Genomic DNA, 13,672 nt, shown 5'->3' with positions numbered 1-13,672 from the left:
CGTCCATCCGTCCGTCCATCCGTCCGTCCATCCGTCCGTCCATCCGTCCGTCCATCCGTCCGTCCATCCATCCGTCCATCCATCCGTCCATCCATCCGTCCATCCATCCGTCCATCCATCCGTCCATCCATCCGTCCATCCATCCGTCCATCCATCCGTCCATCCATCCGTCCATCCATCCGTCCATCCATCCGTCCATCCATCCGTCCATCCATCCGTCCATCCATCCGTCCATCCATCCGTCCATCCATCCGTCCATCCATCCGTCCATCCATCCGTCCATCCATCCGTCCATCCATCCGTCCATCCATCCGTCCATCCATCCGTCCATCCATCCGTCCGTCCGTCCGTCCGTCCGTCCGTCCGTCCGTCGTTCTCCCTCTCCCAGCGCGTGACGGCGATCTGTCGTGACGTCATTGTGTCAAGTGGTGAGACGTCACCATACCACGTGGTCTGCACGGCGTGCAACAGCAGCGACGGCACAAGTTGCAGCCCCGTCTCTCATCTGTCGTAACGTCATTGTGCCACGTGGTGTGACATCACCATACCACGTGGTCTGCACGGCGTGCAACCGCAGCGACGGCACAAGTTGGAGCCCCGTCTGTCATCTGTCGTGACGTCATTGTGTGACGTGGTGTGACGTCTCCATACCACGTGGTCTGCACGGCGTGCAACCGCAGCGACGGCACAAGTTGGAGCCCCGTCTCTCATCTGTCGGGACGTCATTGTGTCACGTGTTGTGACGTCTCCATACCACGTGGTATGCACGGCGTGCAACCGCAGCGACGGCACAAGTTGGAGCCCCGTCTCTCATCTGTCGTGACGTCATTGTGTCACGTGGTGTGACGTCACCATACCACGTGGTCTGCACGGCGTGCAACCGTCACGAAGGGCTTGGGTTACCTATTGTAATATGCTTCGCATAAAAACTCGGGTAATAGCCACAATCAGAAGCACGAGGCCCCGTGAAATAGTTGAGGCAATCACAATAGCTGCGTTAAAAGAAAAGTGCATTAGCAAACCTTCAGTGTCGCTATCTGAGAAAGAACTCGCCTATCTGGCGCAAAATTCGAGGCATTAACAATTTAACTATCCCACCTTATGCAACCATCTTCTTCCTGCCAACTTTCATTCCGCTATTTGAAACACAAAACTTAACCTTATGTTTCTGTGGGTTTTACTTTTTAGCTGTTAGTTTTTCCGCGATGTTTCTTAATTTTAGCTGTTAGTATTTTTGCCGTGTTACTTGTAGGCATCTTATCTTTTTCATTTCCATTGTCCTGTTAACTTTATTGCTTTTATCGCTTTTATTGGTTTTTTACTTTCGGTTTTTGTTATCAGAATCAATTTTCATCTTCACGAGGTCTGGCATTTGTTCCCTGTTATTTTCCCTGTTTATTCTTGCCTCCATTGAAACTTCTCACCTTCACGTGTTACATTAGTTAAGATCTTTGGTTTGCTCGTGCCGCTTGTCTCATCATGACCTTGTAGATTCCACTTGTTCTTGCTTTCCTTGTGTGGTGTGCCCCCCTGACATGGCTCTATATATACGTTCCCAAGCAACCACCGATATCCTTCGGACGGCCGACAGAGGTCTGTTTCGGATGTTCTGTACGTCCGCTGAACATCCGCAAACAGCCGCTAGATGTCTGTCGGCCGCCCGAAAGGTGGCCAAAGGTATACGGTTCGCCCGCCGACGGACGTCCAGTTGAGTACGTCCACTGGCGGACCTTTCTCGAATATTCGCATATATGGTGCATGCGTGCTTTTTTCACTCCGCGCGATGCTATGAAACGAAAAACAATTTGATGCATAGCACGCATATTTTATTGTGGTTGATGATACATCAGCAGAGCAATGGGTTATATTCGGAAAATTTCTTAAATGTGACTCTTCAAATGTGGCAAGCTTGGGACACACATCCATAATCTTCCCACCCACAGGATTTCTGAAATAAAAAGAACGCGGCAAACATCAGTCATGTGAAACAAATGGCACAATGCAGCAGCCCAAGTAAAAACATTGGAACCAATTAATAGAAGTGTTGAATGCTGCAAGTATAACAGATAATGCACTTTAACAAACACCTCAATAAGTATAAGGCAATAACAGCTCTCACTTTTCCACACCATATTTGACAATGTATCTGTTCTTTATTTCTTCTCATGGGCCTTAGGGCACTAACCTGCGCAGCACTGTACGCGACTGTGCACAGAAAGCCGCAAAGCTTCCGTTGCGAATCACTGCGAACTACACGTGCTTCCTATGGTCTGCCTTTCGCGCGTTGTCACTCTTTATATAGGCACAGTGAACATAGCGATGCCTTAAAAATTAACGAGATGCGAAAATACTCCGTCCCGCAACTTTGAACAGGAGTGGGAATTAGCCGCGCGAGTTGAGGGCTCCCGGGAGTGTGAGAACAGCACACACTTGTGGATGCCATCTCCTCGCGCTTACTGCTCCCACCGTCCTGTGAACGAATGTTATATGAGCATGCTGCATTGTCCTAGAAGCAAGTTCCAAGAAGTGTACTGGATACATACCTTCGTAGGCAATCACATGTGCACTAAGCCTTCTTTACACCAAGGTCGACGCAGTACGGGATTCCGGTGTTCCAGAAGAGCTTCAGGCGCTTCCCGTATCTTTCGAATTGCTTAAGTTGCATACTACTTTCGTCCACAGACCGAACAAAGCCACACATTATAATAACAGAGCTATAAAGCTCTGCGCGACAACACTGTGCGATAAATCGACAACAGCGCTACAGCCCTACGGAGCCGTACCGCGAAATGACATCTATGATGATGATGATAGCAGAATGCACGGGAGTTTTGATACGAATGGTTCCAATGGCAAGTTTAGCTGGCAAACGATGGACATGTCGCACAACTCCACTAATTTGGAGAAGTTTTATATAAATATAAAACTAGTCATTGAGTTCTTGCAAAATTCTGCAACACCCTGCTTCTCCTCTTAGAAAAATTTAGCTCGTTGGCGGCTCTTGCACTGCAGGTAGGAGTGGAATCGCATCAATTTACAAACATCTTCGCGTCAAACCCTCCAACTGATGCAAATAAAACAGTATACATACACGAAAGACGGGAATTTTCTGTGAAATAAAAAACGTCCGTACTCATCGCCTGGGAAAATACTCGGCCTTACATCCTTCGGACGTACACCTCGTCTCTCATGCGGATATACAAACATGGACACTGTCCGTACGGCCGGCTGATGTACGAATACGGATATCCGAAATCGGATTGTGTTCGTACTTCCGATGGACGTCCAATCTCGGAAAAGGACGTTCGGATCTAGCTCGTACGTCCGACGGATATCTGTGGTTGCTTGGGTTGCATCTGTACTTCCAAAATTAAGTTGAAAGTCCAGCGCTCCTGTCCGTCGTGTTCCGCCTTTTTCTTGTCCGTTGTGTTTTTTGCGCTGGTTTGTTCAGAAGCTGTCTCTGGTGCCTGCTCCCCTGTGGTCCTGGGGTGGTATTCTCCCGGTGTCGCCTTTTGCGACATGTCGCATTAGGGCGGGGCCTAAAAACGTGCGTACAGTTGCTCGAAGAAACGAAAAACGCCCCCAGCACTTTCGTCTGCGGTGGTTTCATTCACTCCCGAGAAGCGACAATTTACCACTGCTGATTCACTAGCACCAGTAGTTTCGTATCTTTGATTAGTAGTTGTTAATTTTAGCACAGATGATTATTTTTTTATTTCAAGCAGCATAATGCACATACTACAGTCAATGAGTACTTGTAATGCCATCTCGTCGCTGCGGGCAACGTCTGCTTCGTCGTCTGTTTACGACAATGTGAAGTAAGTTCGCATGGCGAGCGGCACCCCGGCACAGCAGACAGTGATTTGGCCGCGCCGCAAGAATCCCTGCTTCACTGCTGCTCGCTCCGATGGAGTGCGAGGAAAGGAGACCCAGTGTTGTCGCGTGCCGACTCGCATGATAGCCGTGGCGACATCGAAAAGCTTCGTCGGTCACAGCAAACGGGTCGCGGTGTCCGCGGACACGGCACTCTTCTTCGCGGCTCAAAAACCAGGCAAGGAGAGTGGGATCCATGGCGTCTAGTATCAGTTTCCTAGCCCGTCGCCCGCACGAATCGCTTCAGCGCATTCCGTTGTTAGACTAAGCGTAGTAAATTGGGGCGACGATGACGTAGCAGGAAGGCGGATCCATGACGTCACGCGTCCGTCACCGCAGCTCGAGCCAATCAGCGAAGAGTGACGGCGACATGTCGCAAAAGGCGACACCGGGAGAATACCACCCCTGGTCCTCCAGTGTCCGCACGACCCGCTTTGTTTGAACGACCCGTGACAATATATAATACCATAGATTCTATAAAATCCACCACGCGTACCCACTGCATCCTAAACTTGGTTTCCTGAATGTGTGGTAAGGAGGTGATGGTATGAGTAACTGACAGGACTCGCCCGTTTTCGCTGCCTATGTGTCACCGAGCTCTGGAGATGTTCCCTACGTAAAGTTGCCGGATGCAATGTTAGCGTGCAAATTTCCTACTTGCGAAGCATGTGTGCGAAAAGCACTTCTGCGGCAGTTACGTCATCAAGACGACGTCTGCAGTGCACGATAGTATCTTGTAAGGTAGCACAACTTGCGCTCTTTCGCAAACTTTTGCTGTTTATTCTTTAATCAGATGCAGTTCCAGGTATTTTTCCCAACTGTCCCAGTGCACATTGAAAAAAAACAGCTGGTCAAAATTTACCCCGAGACCTCCACTACGGCATCCCTCATAGCTTGAGTCTCTTTGGGACGTTAAGCCTCATGAGACCGTGAAACTAATCAGGTATCGCAAATGCTTGGTTATATAGCTGGCCAAAGATGCATAATATCAATATTGTTACTATCAATAGTCTTACCATCGATAGTTTCACTATCGATAGTCTTGCTATCGATAGCTGTACTATCGCTAGTAATACTATCGGTAGCAACACTATCGATAGTAATACTATCGATTCTATTATCGATAGTAGAATCGACAGTATTACTATCGATAGTAGACTATCGATAATACTATCGTTAGTCTATCGATAGTAGCACTATCGATAGTTTTTTTACACTATCGATAGTTTAAAAAAAAACTATCGATACTATCGATAGTTAGTTTTCCGATAGCTTTGCATAACTAGGTGGAAGCCCTGAATTCCGATGTGTCGCATGCGTGCCTCCCGAAGTCCGGGGAAGTTAGTGGTCTAATGTTCTGTAGCAGAAGCGGGGCAGAAGGGGCAGTTCAGAAGCGTGGTCTGTGATGTCCAGCAGGCCCTGACGACAGGCGTCAGCGCAGCATCCACGCGGATTCTCCTCAGCGCCACCTCCTCAATGTGAGTTAAATCGCCAGGAAGGTTGGATCAACGCAGTGGTATTAAAGCACGCGTAGAGCGGCGAACAAATTCCTTGTTAGGCAGGACGGCGGCTCCTGCGGACAGTTGCAGTAGAGGAAGAGGGTAAGGCACTTGCAGTGGGTCGGACGCATTGTCTGCTTCCCTAAGACGGTGCGTATTGCGTTGAGCCCACACAACTCGGACTGGGCATGGATACGATTGTACGATGGTGCACACACCGACAACAATGTCCAGGGGACAGGCTACGCGCCATAGTGGTGGTGAGTTGGTATGTAGAAGACAGTGCGGTGGAGTAGACAGGAAGTCCTTCAAAGTGGACAACCTTTCACAAATGCCAACTAGCTCTGCTATCACCGAGAGAAATGACGCCTCTGTGATGTAGGAACATGTCGGGCGTGCATTAGGTAGAGCTGGACAGAGGAGACTGGTGCGCAATATGGGATCTTTTGAGCTTGCGTCCACGTAAGCTTGAAGGGCGCCTATCGAGTCTGCTGGGAGAGGAAGCTCTGTTTCTCTCACTGAACGATGAGCGGTGCGTGTGACACGTATGGGTCAGTAGTCGGTGACCTGGGGATGCTGCCAGGGAGGAGGGGCCAAAAGCGTTGTGGAAAGAAGCGGATAAGTAGGGTCAAAATAATTTGCGAGGACAGATGCCGCAGGGATAGCTGATAATTTCAGGCTGCGCCCATTACGGCAGTGCTCAACGAGCTCATCAATCGCACTGAGCTGAGCTTCCGCTTGTAGTGTGTGAATAGGGGTCAAGCGAGGAAGGTCAGTGATAACTCGCATGGCCTCTCTGTTGACTGTTTTAGTCGGTCCCAATCTATTAAGGTAAGGCGTTGGAACTGGGCTTGATAAACTAGCCGAGGTTGCAACACAGAGCGGACTTAAATTCGAGCCATATTAAAGCATGCACCACGTTTTTCTGGGCAATTAGACGGAATAGGTGCAGCGTGCTGACGTCCTTCTGTCGTGCAGATCGAACCCAGGGTGGTGCAGAATCAGAGCTGCCCAGGTCGACACCTAGCACTCGCATCGACGAGGCTGTAGTAAGGAGTTGGCCGTTCAAGGACAGCTGTATAGGTGTGAGAAAAAGGCGACGTCTACCCCATCGGTTTGTCATGGACATAAAGTTTGTCTTTTCAGCCGACAGCGCCAGGCGAATCTTGGTGCACCCATGAGAGGTCTTGCCCAGAGCGGCCTGAAGGCCTCTTTCTTGGCGGGTAAGGTCCGTGTGCGCTGACCAAACGGTTATATCGTCTGCATGTATAAAATAAAAGATATCCAGAATAGCAGCCAGTTGCCATGCCGAAGGAAGCAGAGCGATGTTTAATAATGCTGGGGCAAGCACGGATTCTTTAGGTACACCCCCCTTAACGGTGAAACGGCCAACACGTTCCTTGCCGATGTGTATGCGGATGGAATGGTCTTCCAAGAACGAAGCCGCAAAGTTGCGTACTCGGGTAAGGAGATTAAGCCAACGTAGAATGGCCAAGATCGCGGAGTGGCTGATGTTTTCATGCGACTTTGTGGACGTCCATGGTTAGAAAAGCGCGGATTTCGCGAGATCTGCCTCTGAGCAGCACCATGCTTGATAGGTGATCCAATCCGTCCTCAGTGCCCAAGTGTGGGCGAAAGCCGGTATGAGCTGGGTGGTACCAGTGATACTGTTCCAACCACCATGAGAGTCGCTTAGCTATCGTCCATTCAAGTAGCTTACATAGTGTGGACGTAAGCACTACCGGGCGAACGTTGCTGAACCTGCTAGGATCCTTTCCGTGCTTAGGGATCGGCGCCACTTCAGAATGCTTGCACAATGCGGGGACGTCTCCGGATGTCCAAATTCTGTTCAGGGCTTCAAGTAACCACCCCAATGACGGGCCTTCAATATTTTTGAAAACCTCATATGTAAGCCCATCCGGCCCAGGAGCTTTACGCAAGTTTTGCTTGATCGATGGCTGCACGAAGCTCAGCCTTGGTGAACTGCTTCTGCTTACCTTCAAGGTCCTCGTTGCTTGGAGTCGAGCCCGCTTCAGAAGGAAGAGTATTCGGGTCGATGAACGGCGGAGGTGGTTGGTCTAAAGCTGGAAATAAAATCCTGACGACCTCTGAAGCGAACTGACTTGGTGTCTGTTGGAGCAAGACATGCTGAACTTGCGGGGTAGTTTGAACGCTTGTCGATTTCCATGAGACAAAAGGCGCGCCATATCGATGCAGTAGGCCACGATGAGCCAAAAGAGGCGCACCAATTCTGCCATCGGCGGCTAGAAAGGCCCTTCTCAGGTCGGCGTGCCACAGCTGTCAGCCGGTGTAAAGTGTCTCGGCGTTGCGGCGAAGATGGGTCTCGAGTGAGCGCCAGTTCCGCCCGACGACGGAGTCGAAGAAACTGCAGATCCGGAAGCAGTCGCCTTTTCTCCACGTAGTGCCCAATGAGTGGCAGTTTGAAGCGCTGCGCACATCGCTTTCTGCAGATCACATGGAGCTGATAGAAGGCGGTCGTTGAGTGCCGCCCTGAACAATTCCCACTCTGTGACATGGCAACAGCGCTTATGGGAATCAGGATGCAAACCGATAAGCAAAGGGGGTGATCGCTTTCCCAACGGCCTATTTCTCGGTCCCAGGTTACAGGGCGTGCACCACACCATCATGTTAGTTCTGGAGAGGAAGGATGAGACTGGGGATGTTCCCACCGGCGGGTTGCGGTGCCTGGGGAATCGAGAAGCGCAAACTCTGCCTCATTAAAAAAAGTCTCCAGCACTACATTTCCGTGCACACTAGAGCAAGGATAACCCCAAGTTTGATGCACACTTTTTGATGTTATTAAGTTTATTTTTGAGATGTCTAACTGCATTCCCGTGATCATGCACGGCCTGACCGAGAGTTACTCTCTGTCCAGGAGCTGTTCCGAGCCTGCTATTTCTTTCGGCGACCATAGCTTCATGTTTAGCACATTTTGCTTTGATGGCATGCAGTTTGCTAATGAGGATGCTCTGAGCAACATCCGCTAATGGCGCAGCTATACCAGTTATAGGGCAGCTGTTAGTAGCGCCTCGAAGCAGGGAATTTCAAATGAGGAAATAGTTCCCGTGCCTCGTCCTTTCAACTGTCACCTGTCCCGGTTTTCATAGTACAGCGACTGCCCAGGACAGACGGTGCTTTCGGGCTGGATTCCCTCACTAGGCAGAATGTTAGCAAAGCTAAGTTGTCCCTGTGAAAGCTGTGCATTTTTCTTTCGTAGACGGACCACGGCGATTTTGTGGACGCTAATGCATAATTACTTCCTTATCTACGTATCCTCCTTAGGTATCTTCCATACATATCTACCAGCAGGCTACCGTAAGAATGTAGGCCGGTTTGTCGTGAATCAGCTGTGCGTAACTCCATTCCACTGCTCTTCTGCGGTATTTTATATTTCGACACTCCTGCAGACAGCAGATTATGAGACACCTGTCAGGATTACCAGCGTCCAGCGAAGTAGGTACAGCCTTTGTCAAAAGTTTGGAGCCCAGGGGGGTTTCTTTTGAGCCACACTGTGTCGTTATTAACGAATCCCTAGCGCTCCAAATTTCCTGGACATAAGAATATATCTGGTACTGCCTCCTGCAATAGGTAGGATTTCCATGAATGCTGCTGGAGTCCCAGTATAAAGCGTGGAAGTGAACCCCCTGGGCTCTAAACTTTTGACAAAGACTGTACACTGACACACTGTTTAGAGCTGCGCAGTTGGATAGATTTCGCTGGACGCCCGAGGCTGCGACCAGTGGTGAGACGCAATGCGCCAGGGTTATGAATTGCGTGTTGTCAAAACTCTCTGGACCCATGGCTTGCGTCGCCACAATTTTCAATGGCGGGCTACGAACGCAGAAACGCTCAACGGCTTTTGAAGTCTATATTTGCACACATGGGCGAGTGGCTTGCGGATCAATTTCTAATTGAATCAGGTGAAAAGAAAAAAAAAACATGCTGAATGCAAGGCAAATATAGGACAAGCACTGGGACGCTAAAAAGAGCCCCTTTCTGCAGTAGAAATGAAAAAAAAACTGCAGTATGGAGGGCACTGCGGCGAGTGGCAGCGGATGTTCCGGAAAAAAATATCCCGTACCTTGTACCTGTGCATGTTTTTTTGCACTGTTGTCCGTCCAGCAAATGAACGTTCACTATCTAGCCCAAGCAGCCATCGAACTGCAGGATGCAGTACAAGGGTATCCATTCATGCGCCTGAGTGATTTCGGAGCTCTCGCAGAAGTGGCTGCAGCGCGCAGTCGGACGCGCAAAGAGAGGCGCACGCACCCTTGCAGTTGCAGGGGGTCACCATGCTCATCTGGTTGTCGCTGCCCAGGCAGAAGCGGCACGTGTACACGGGGAAGCCCGCCCGGAGGGACCCCTGAGAAGGGAAACGAGCGTCCGGCGCGCGGCGCCCCGGCTGCTGCTGCTGCGGATCGTCCCTCTGCATGGCCGGCTCTCAGTTCGACTGCCCCGAACGCCGAGTCGTGGCCGTGGATTTTCTTCACGAAGCCTGGAGCAGAGCCGGGGTTGAGATAAAAGGGCAGATGACAGAAGGAGAGAAAAATTTATTTCAATCAACGACACATACTTCACGGCGAGGACAAACGGCATAGTAAATTTTACGAGGTCCATACCTTCTGTACGAAGCTCACCCCTCACCACCGCCTCTTATGTACTACTCTGCCAATAAAAATTGCTAATTGGACGAGTCGGTGGGACATGATTCGAAATGATCAGCACGAAAACAGACGAAGACAAAAGAAGAAACACTAACGACAGCACGGGCGCTCACTAACAACTCTTTATTTTCGAGGAAAATCCAGCACAATATATTCCAAAAACCACGTGACACTCAGGGGGCCAAACATTAAAACTTAAAGCACAGTCATCAAAACGTCTGTCCTTTGTATTTGCGTTCTTGTCCCGTGTGTTCACTAAGCGCTAGCAAGTATGAATCCAAATGCTTTCCAACTAGCCCAAGTTTCCGCCTTAATAAGCATCAAAGGGCGGCCCACACAAGCATGAACCATTAAAAAACCAAGTATGAAAAATGGGGCGGAAAAGTTTATGAAATGATTACATCGAAAAGCACTATAACCAGCATAAAAAACACAAGGAAAAAACGCGTGCAAACAACTTCGTGGCCCAGAGGCAGTGTCAAGAATCCTTAAACAGCAACAACAAGCGAACCTAAAAAGGCCCAAGCAAGCGAAGCAAGAGCAGTGTCAGAGACTAAAATCAGCTAAAACGACATACAATCCTACAGATGCCACTAAAGTGGCTGAAAACAAACGAACACAGCCTAAAAAAGGAGCAAAAATTTGTCAATGCTCTTAGGCGTCCGTTTCTGCGTTTCGCGGCGTCGCCGTTGTCCGCTGTGGGCACTATTTAAGCAGCGAAAGCAATGGAGCGGGAGCTTGGAAAGCAGAAAGTAAAAGCTCAACCTCCTCCCCTACTTAGCGGCCGGCACGCCAGTCGGGGGCGCAGGTGTGCATAGCAGCCGAGACGTAACACAGTAGCGGTAGAACGAGCGCGCGCGCGTCGGTGGTGGCAGCTACACCGCCGCTCCTTCGCCAGACGTCTCGTTGCAGTCGAGTGAGTGAGACGCGTGGCTCCGAAGCGGCCCAGTGATTCCGCGCCAAGCGGTTCGAGGAGGCGGCAGTGGGTTGACCACAAGGCTTTCGCGCAAGCATACTTTATAATTTCCAAAATAACGGGTATTTTAACGAAATGCGCTGTATCTGTCTCCCACAGCTGAAACCAACAGAGCGGGGGCTTGGAAAGAAGAGGGTAGAATTTCTAAATTGGTTTTTGGGAAATGAAATGCGCAGTATTTGTCTCACACATCTCGATGTACACCTGAACCAGAGGGAATGCGCATAACTGCCCTCTTGGAACAGTGTCAATCGTGCTTTAAGCTACGTGGCGGTAGTGGCAGATGCGCGCCACATGCTTTGGCATTGACAAAGCTGCGTGAAAAACGCAAGGTGGCAGGTGGCAGTGTTTTTAATGTAGATATTGCTACGGCTATAATCTCACAGCCGGGGTGTTCGAGCTGGTTCAACAGGCCAGCGGCGAACGGTTGAATCGGCGAGCGGGAATTAGCGTCCAACGGGGCACAACACTCTCAACTTCCTCTTATTTCATTCTCTGCCTTGCCCTTCCTGTGTTTCTTCAAGCCCGTAACACTTTCCCCGTCGCAGGCGAAGCCCGCTGGGAGAGTCAGGCATCGGCACGGGGATGACAAAGTTTCAGCAGAGCCATATGGGTGAGTTTTGTACGGGCAGAACGTCGGCCGCTTCCAGTGACGCGCGCAATCAACGAAGTGAGGTCACTGGGTCGCTCCCAGATGACATAGGGACAGGTATAGTTCGCGAGCAGTTTCTGGCTTAAGCCACGCTTCCTGAGTGGACGCCAAACCCAGACCAACTCGTCAAGGAGGTAGGTGACTCGGCGATGATGGTCGTCGTAGCGGGCTTTGGAGCGGTCTTGTGTGGCGGGAGTTCTCAGGCGGGCTAGTTGGCGGGCTTCCTCAGCGTTGCAGAGGATCTCAGCGATTCCAGGGTCATCGTCGGTGGAGAACAGGAGTATAGTATGCAGGGTGTGTCGTGGAGAGCGTGCATAGAGGAGGAAGAACGGACTGTAACCCGTGGTTTCGTATTGAGCGGTGTTGTATGCGTATGTGATAAAAGGTGGGATCGAGTCCCAGTCTTTGTGGTCAGGAGCGACGTACATGGAAAGCATGTTGGTGAGTGTCCGGTTGGTTCGCTCCGTTAAGCCATTGGTTTGTGGATGATAGGGGGTAGAATGTCTGAACTTTGCTGTGCACAATCGAAGGAGTTCTTCATCAATATCGGCGGTGAACTGGCGGCCACGGTCGCTGATTACGACTCGCGGGGGTCCATGACGCAGGATCACAGATTGCAGCAGAAAGAAGTACTTTGATTTGGGCTAGTTGGTTCATATCTTGAAAGTAGTTCGGACGGCGCGAAAACAACAAAGACAAAGGAGACACGAACACAACAGGACGGAACACAGAAAGACAGAGACCTGATATGCAGTAGCCGAGGGGAGAGCAGCTGTCTCACAGTAACGAGTGTGGTAATCTGTACAGACGACAATGCAATAGTTGCAGGCATGGGACTTGGGAAAAGGACCCAAGAGGTATACCCCGACTTTCTCAAATGGAGATCTGGGAGGCGTCACTGGGTGGAGAAGACCAGGAGGAGAACCGGTGGAGCGTTTGTGACTCGCACACTGTGCACAGCTCGCCACATACTTCTCAGTCGTATCGCGCATACGTGGTCAGTAAAAGCGTTCCTAGATGCGGTGGAGTGGCCTCGAAGATCCCAGGTGTCCCGAAGTGGGATCGTCATGCATGACACGCAAACCAGAGGAGCGTAGGCTGTCAGGCACCATCAGAAGGAAACGGTGACCGATGGCGGAGTAGACCTTCTTTTAGAGAAGACCATCGCGTACATAGAATACACAGGAACTTGTAGCGGCCTGCGGAGCGGCAAAGAATGGTGTCAGATGCTGGCCCTTCCGTTGCTCCTCGTGGAATATACGGGCGTCGGGGAGTTTAGGTTCTACGGAAGCGATGTAGTGGTTAAAGTTTTAGGCATTACATTCCGTCGTTGCAAGCGGCAACCGAGAGAGACAGTCCACTCTTGTACGACACGGTGTAATCAAACCCTTGCCAAACGAATTGACCACCGTGCAAGACGGCCAGATGGGTCACAGAGGTTGATCAGCCAACAGAGGGAATGGTGGTCGGTAACCACTGTGAGCGGTCGTCCATACAGGTAGCAGCGAAACCGCTAAACGGCAAAAAACTACCGCAAGGCACTCCTGTTCAGTAATGGTATAGTTACGCTCAGATTTGCTTAGGCAGTGGCTGGGGTAAGCAATGACGTGCTTATTGTCGCCATAACGTTGAATCAGCACGGCACCAATGCCAACACCACTGGCATCAGTGTGCGCTTCTGTAGGGGCAGAAGGATTGAAATGGCGTAGAATTTGATGCGATGTGGGAAGAAACTTCGAGGCTCCCGATAGTGCTGCGATGAACCGGTCACTGCGCCCACAGGCTGGTCTGCAGCTTGGATCTTAACGCCCCTTCGTGCTGCGGATGGCTCTTCGGCAGGCTGCATGGTTTCGGTCAACAGTTGCAGGCCGGCAAGGCGACGACGACGGCGGGGCTCCAGCTGCGGCTGCGCCGTTTTGTAGCTGGGATCGTAACACGGCTCCTCCTTCACAATGTTACGACAGCGTGCGTGGCTGTGCAGCAACTT

At 50.6% G+C, this 13,672-nt stretch overlaps 1 protein-coding gene and 1 long non-coding RNA gene across 2 annotated transcripts in view; both read right to left on the bottom strand.

Moving 5' to 3' along the window:
• The window catches only part of LOC149337827 (uncharacterized), a 166,641-nt gene extending 156,816 nt beyond the window's left edge, over positions 1-9,825 (bottom strand). The window contains exon 1 of the mRNA XM_089554958.1: positions 9,663-9,825. Coding sequence (XP_089411084.1) covers positions 9,663-9,825 — 163 coding nt within the window. The remainder of the gene's footprint in view (positions 1-9,662) is intronic.
• Positions 1,802-2,773, bottom strand: LOC149337828 (uncharacterized). The gene is made up of 2 exons (XR_016284662.1): positions 2,544-2,773; positions 1,802-1,948 (listed from the first exon to the last, which is right to left on the bottom strand). It is a non-coding gene; the product is annotated as an uncharacterized LOC149337828 (long non-coding RNA).
• Positions 9,826-13,672: the final 3,847 nt, after the last annotated feature.

The sequence above is a fragment of the Amblyomma mixtum genome, chromosome 7, assembly GCF_055824585.1.
Source record: "Amblyomma mixtum isolate Tamu chromosome 7, ASM5582458v1, whole genome shotgun sequence".
NCBI classification, from domain to species: Eukaryota; Metazoa; Arthropoda; class Arachnida; order Ixodida; family Ixodidae; genus Amblyomma; species Amblyomma mixtum.
Note: the sequence above shows the minus strand (reverse complement) of the source record. Positions and strands in the feature narration are given on the sequence as shown.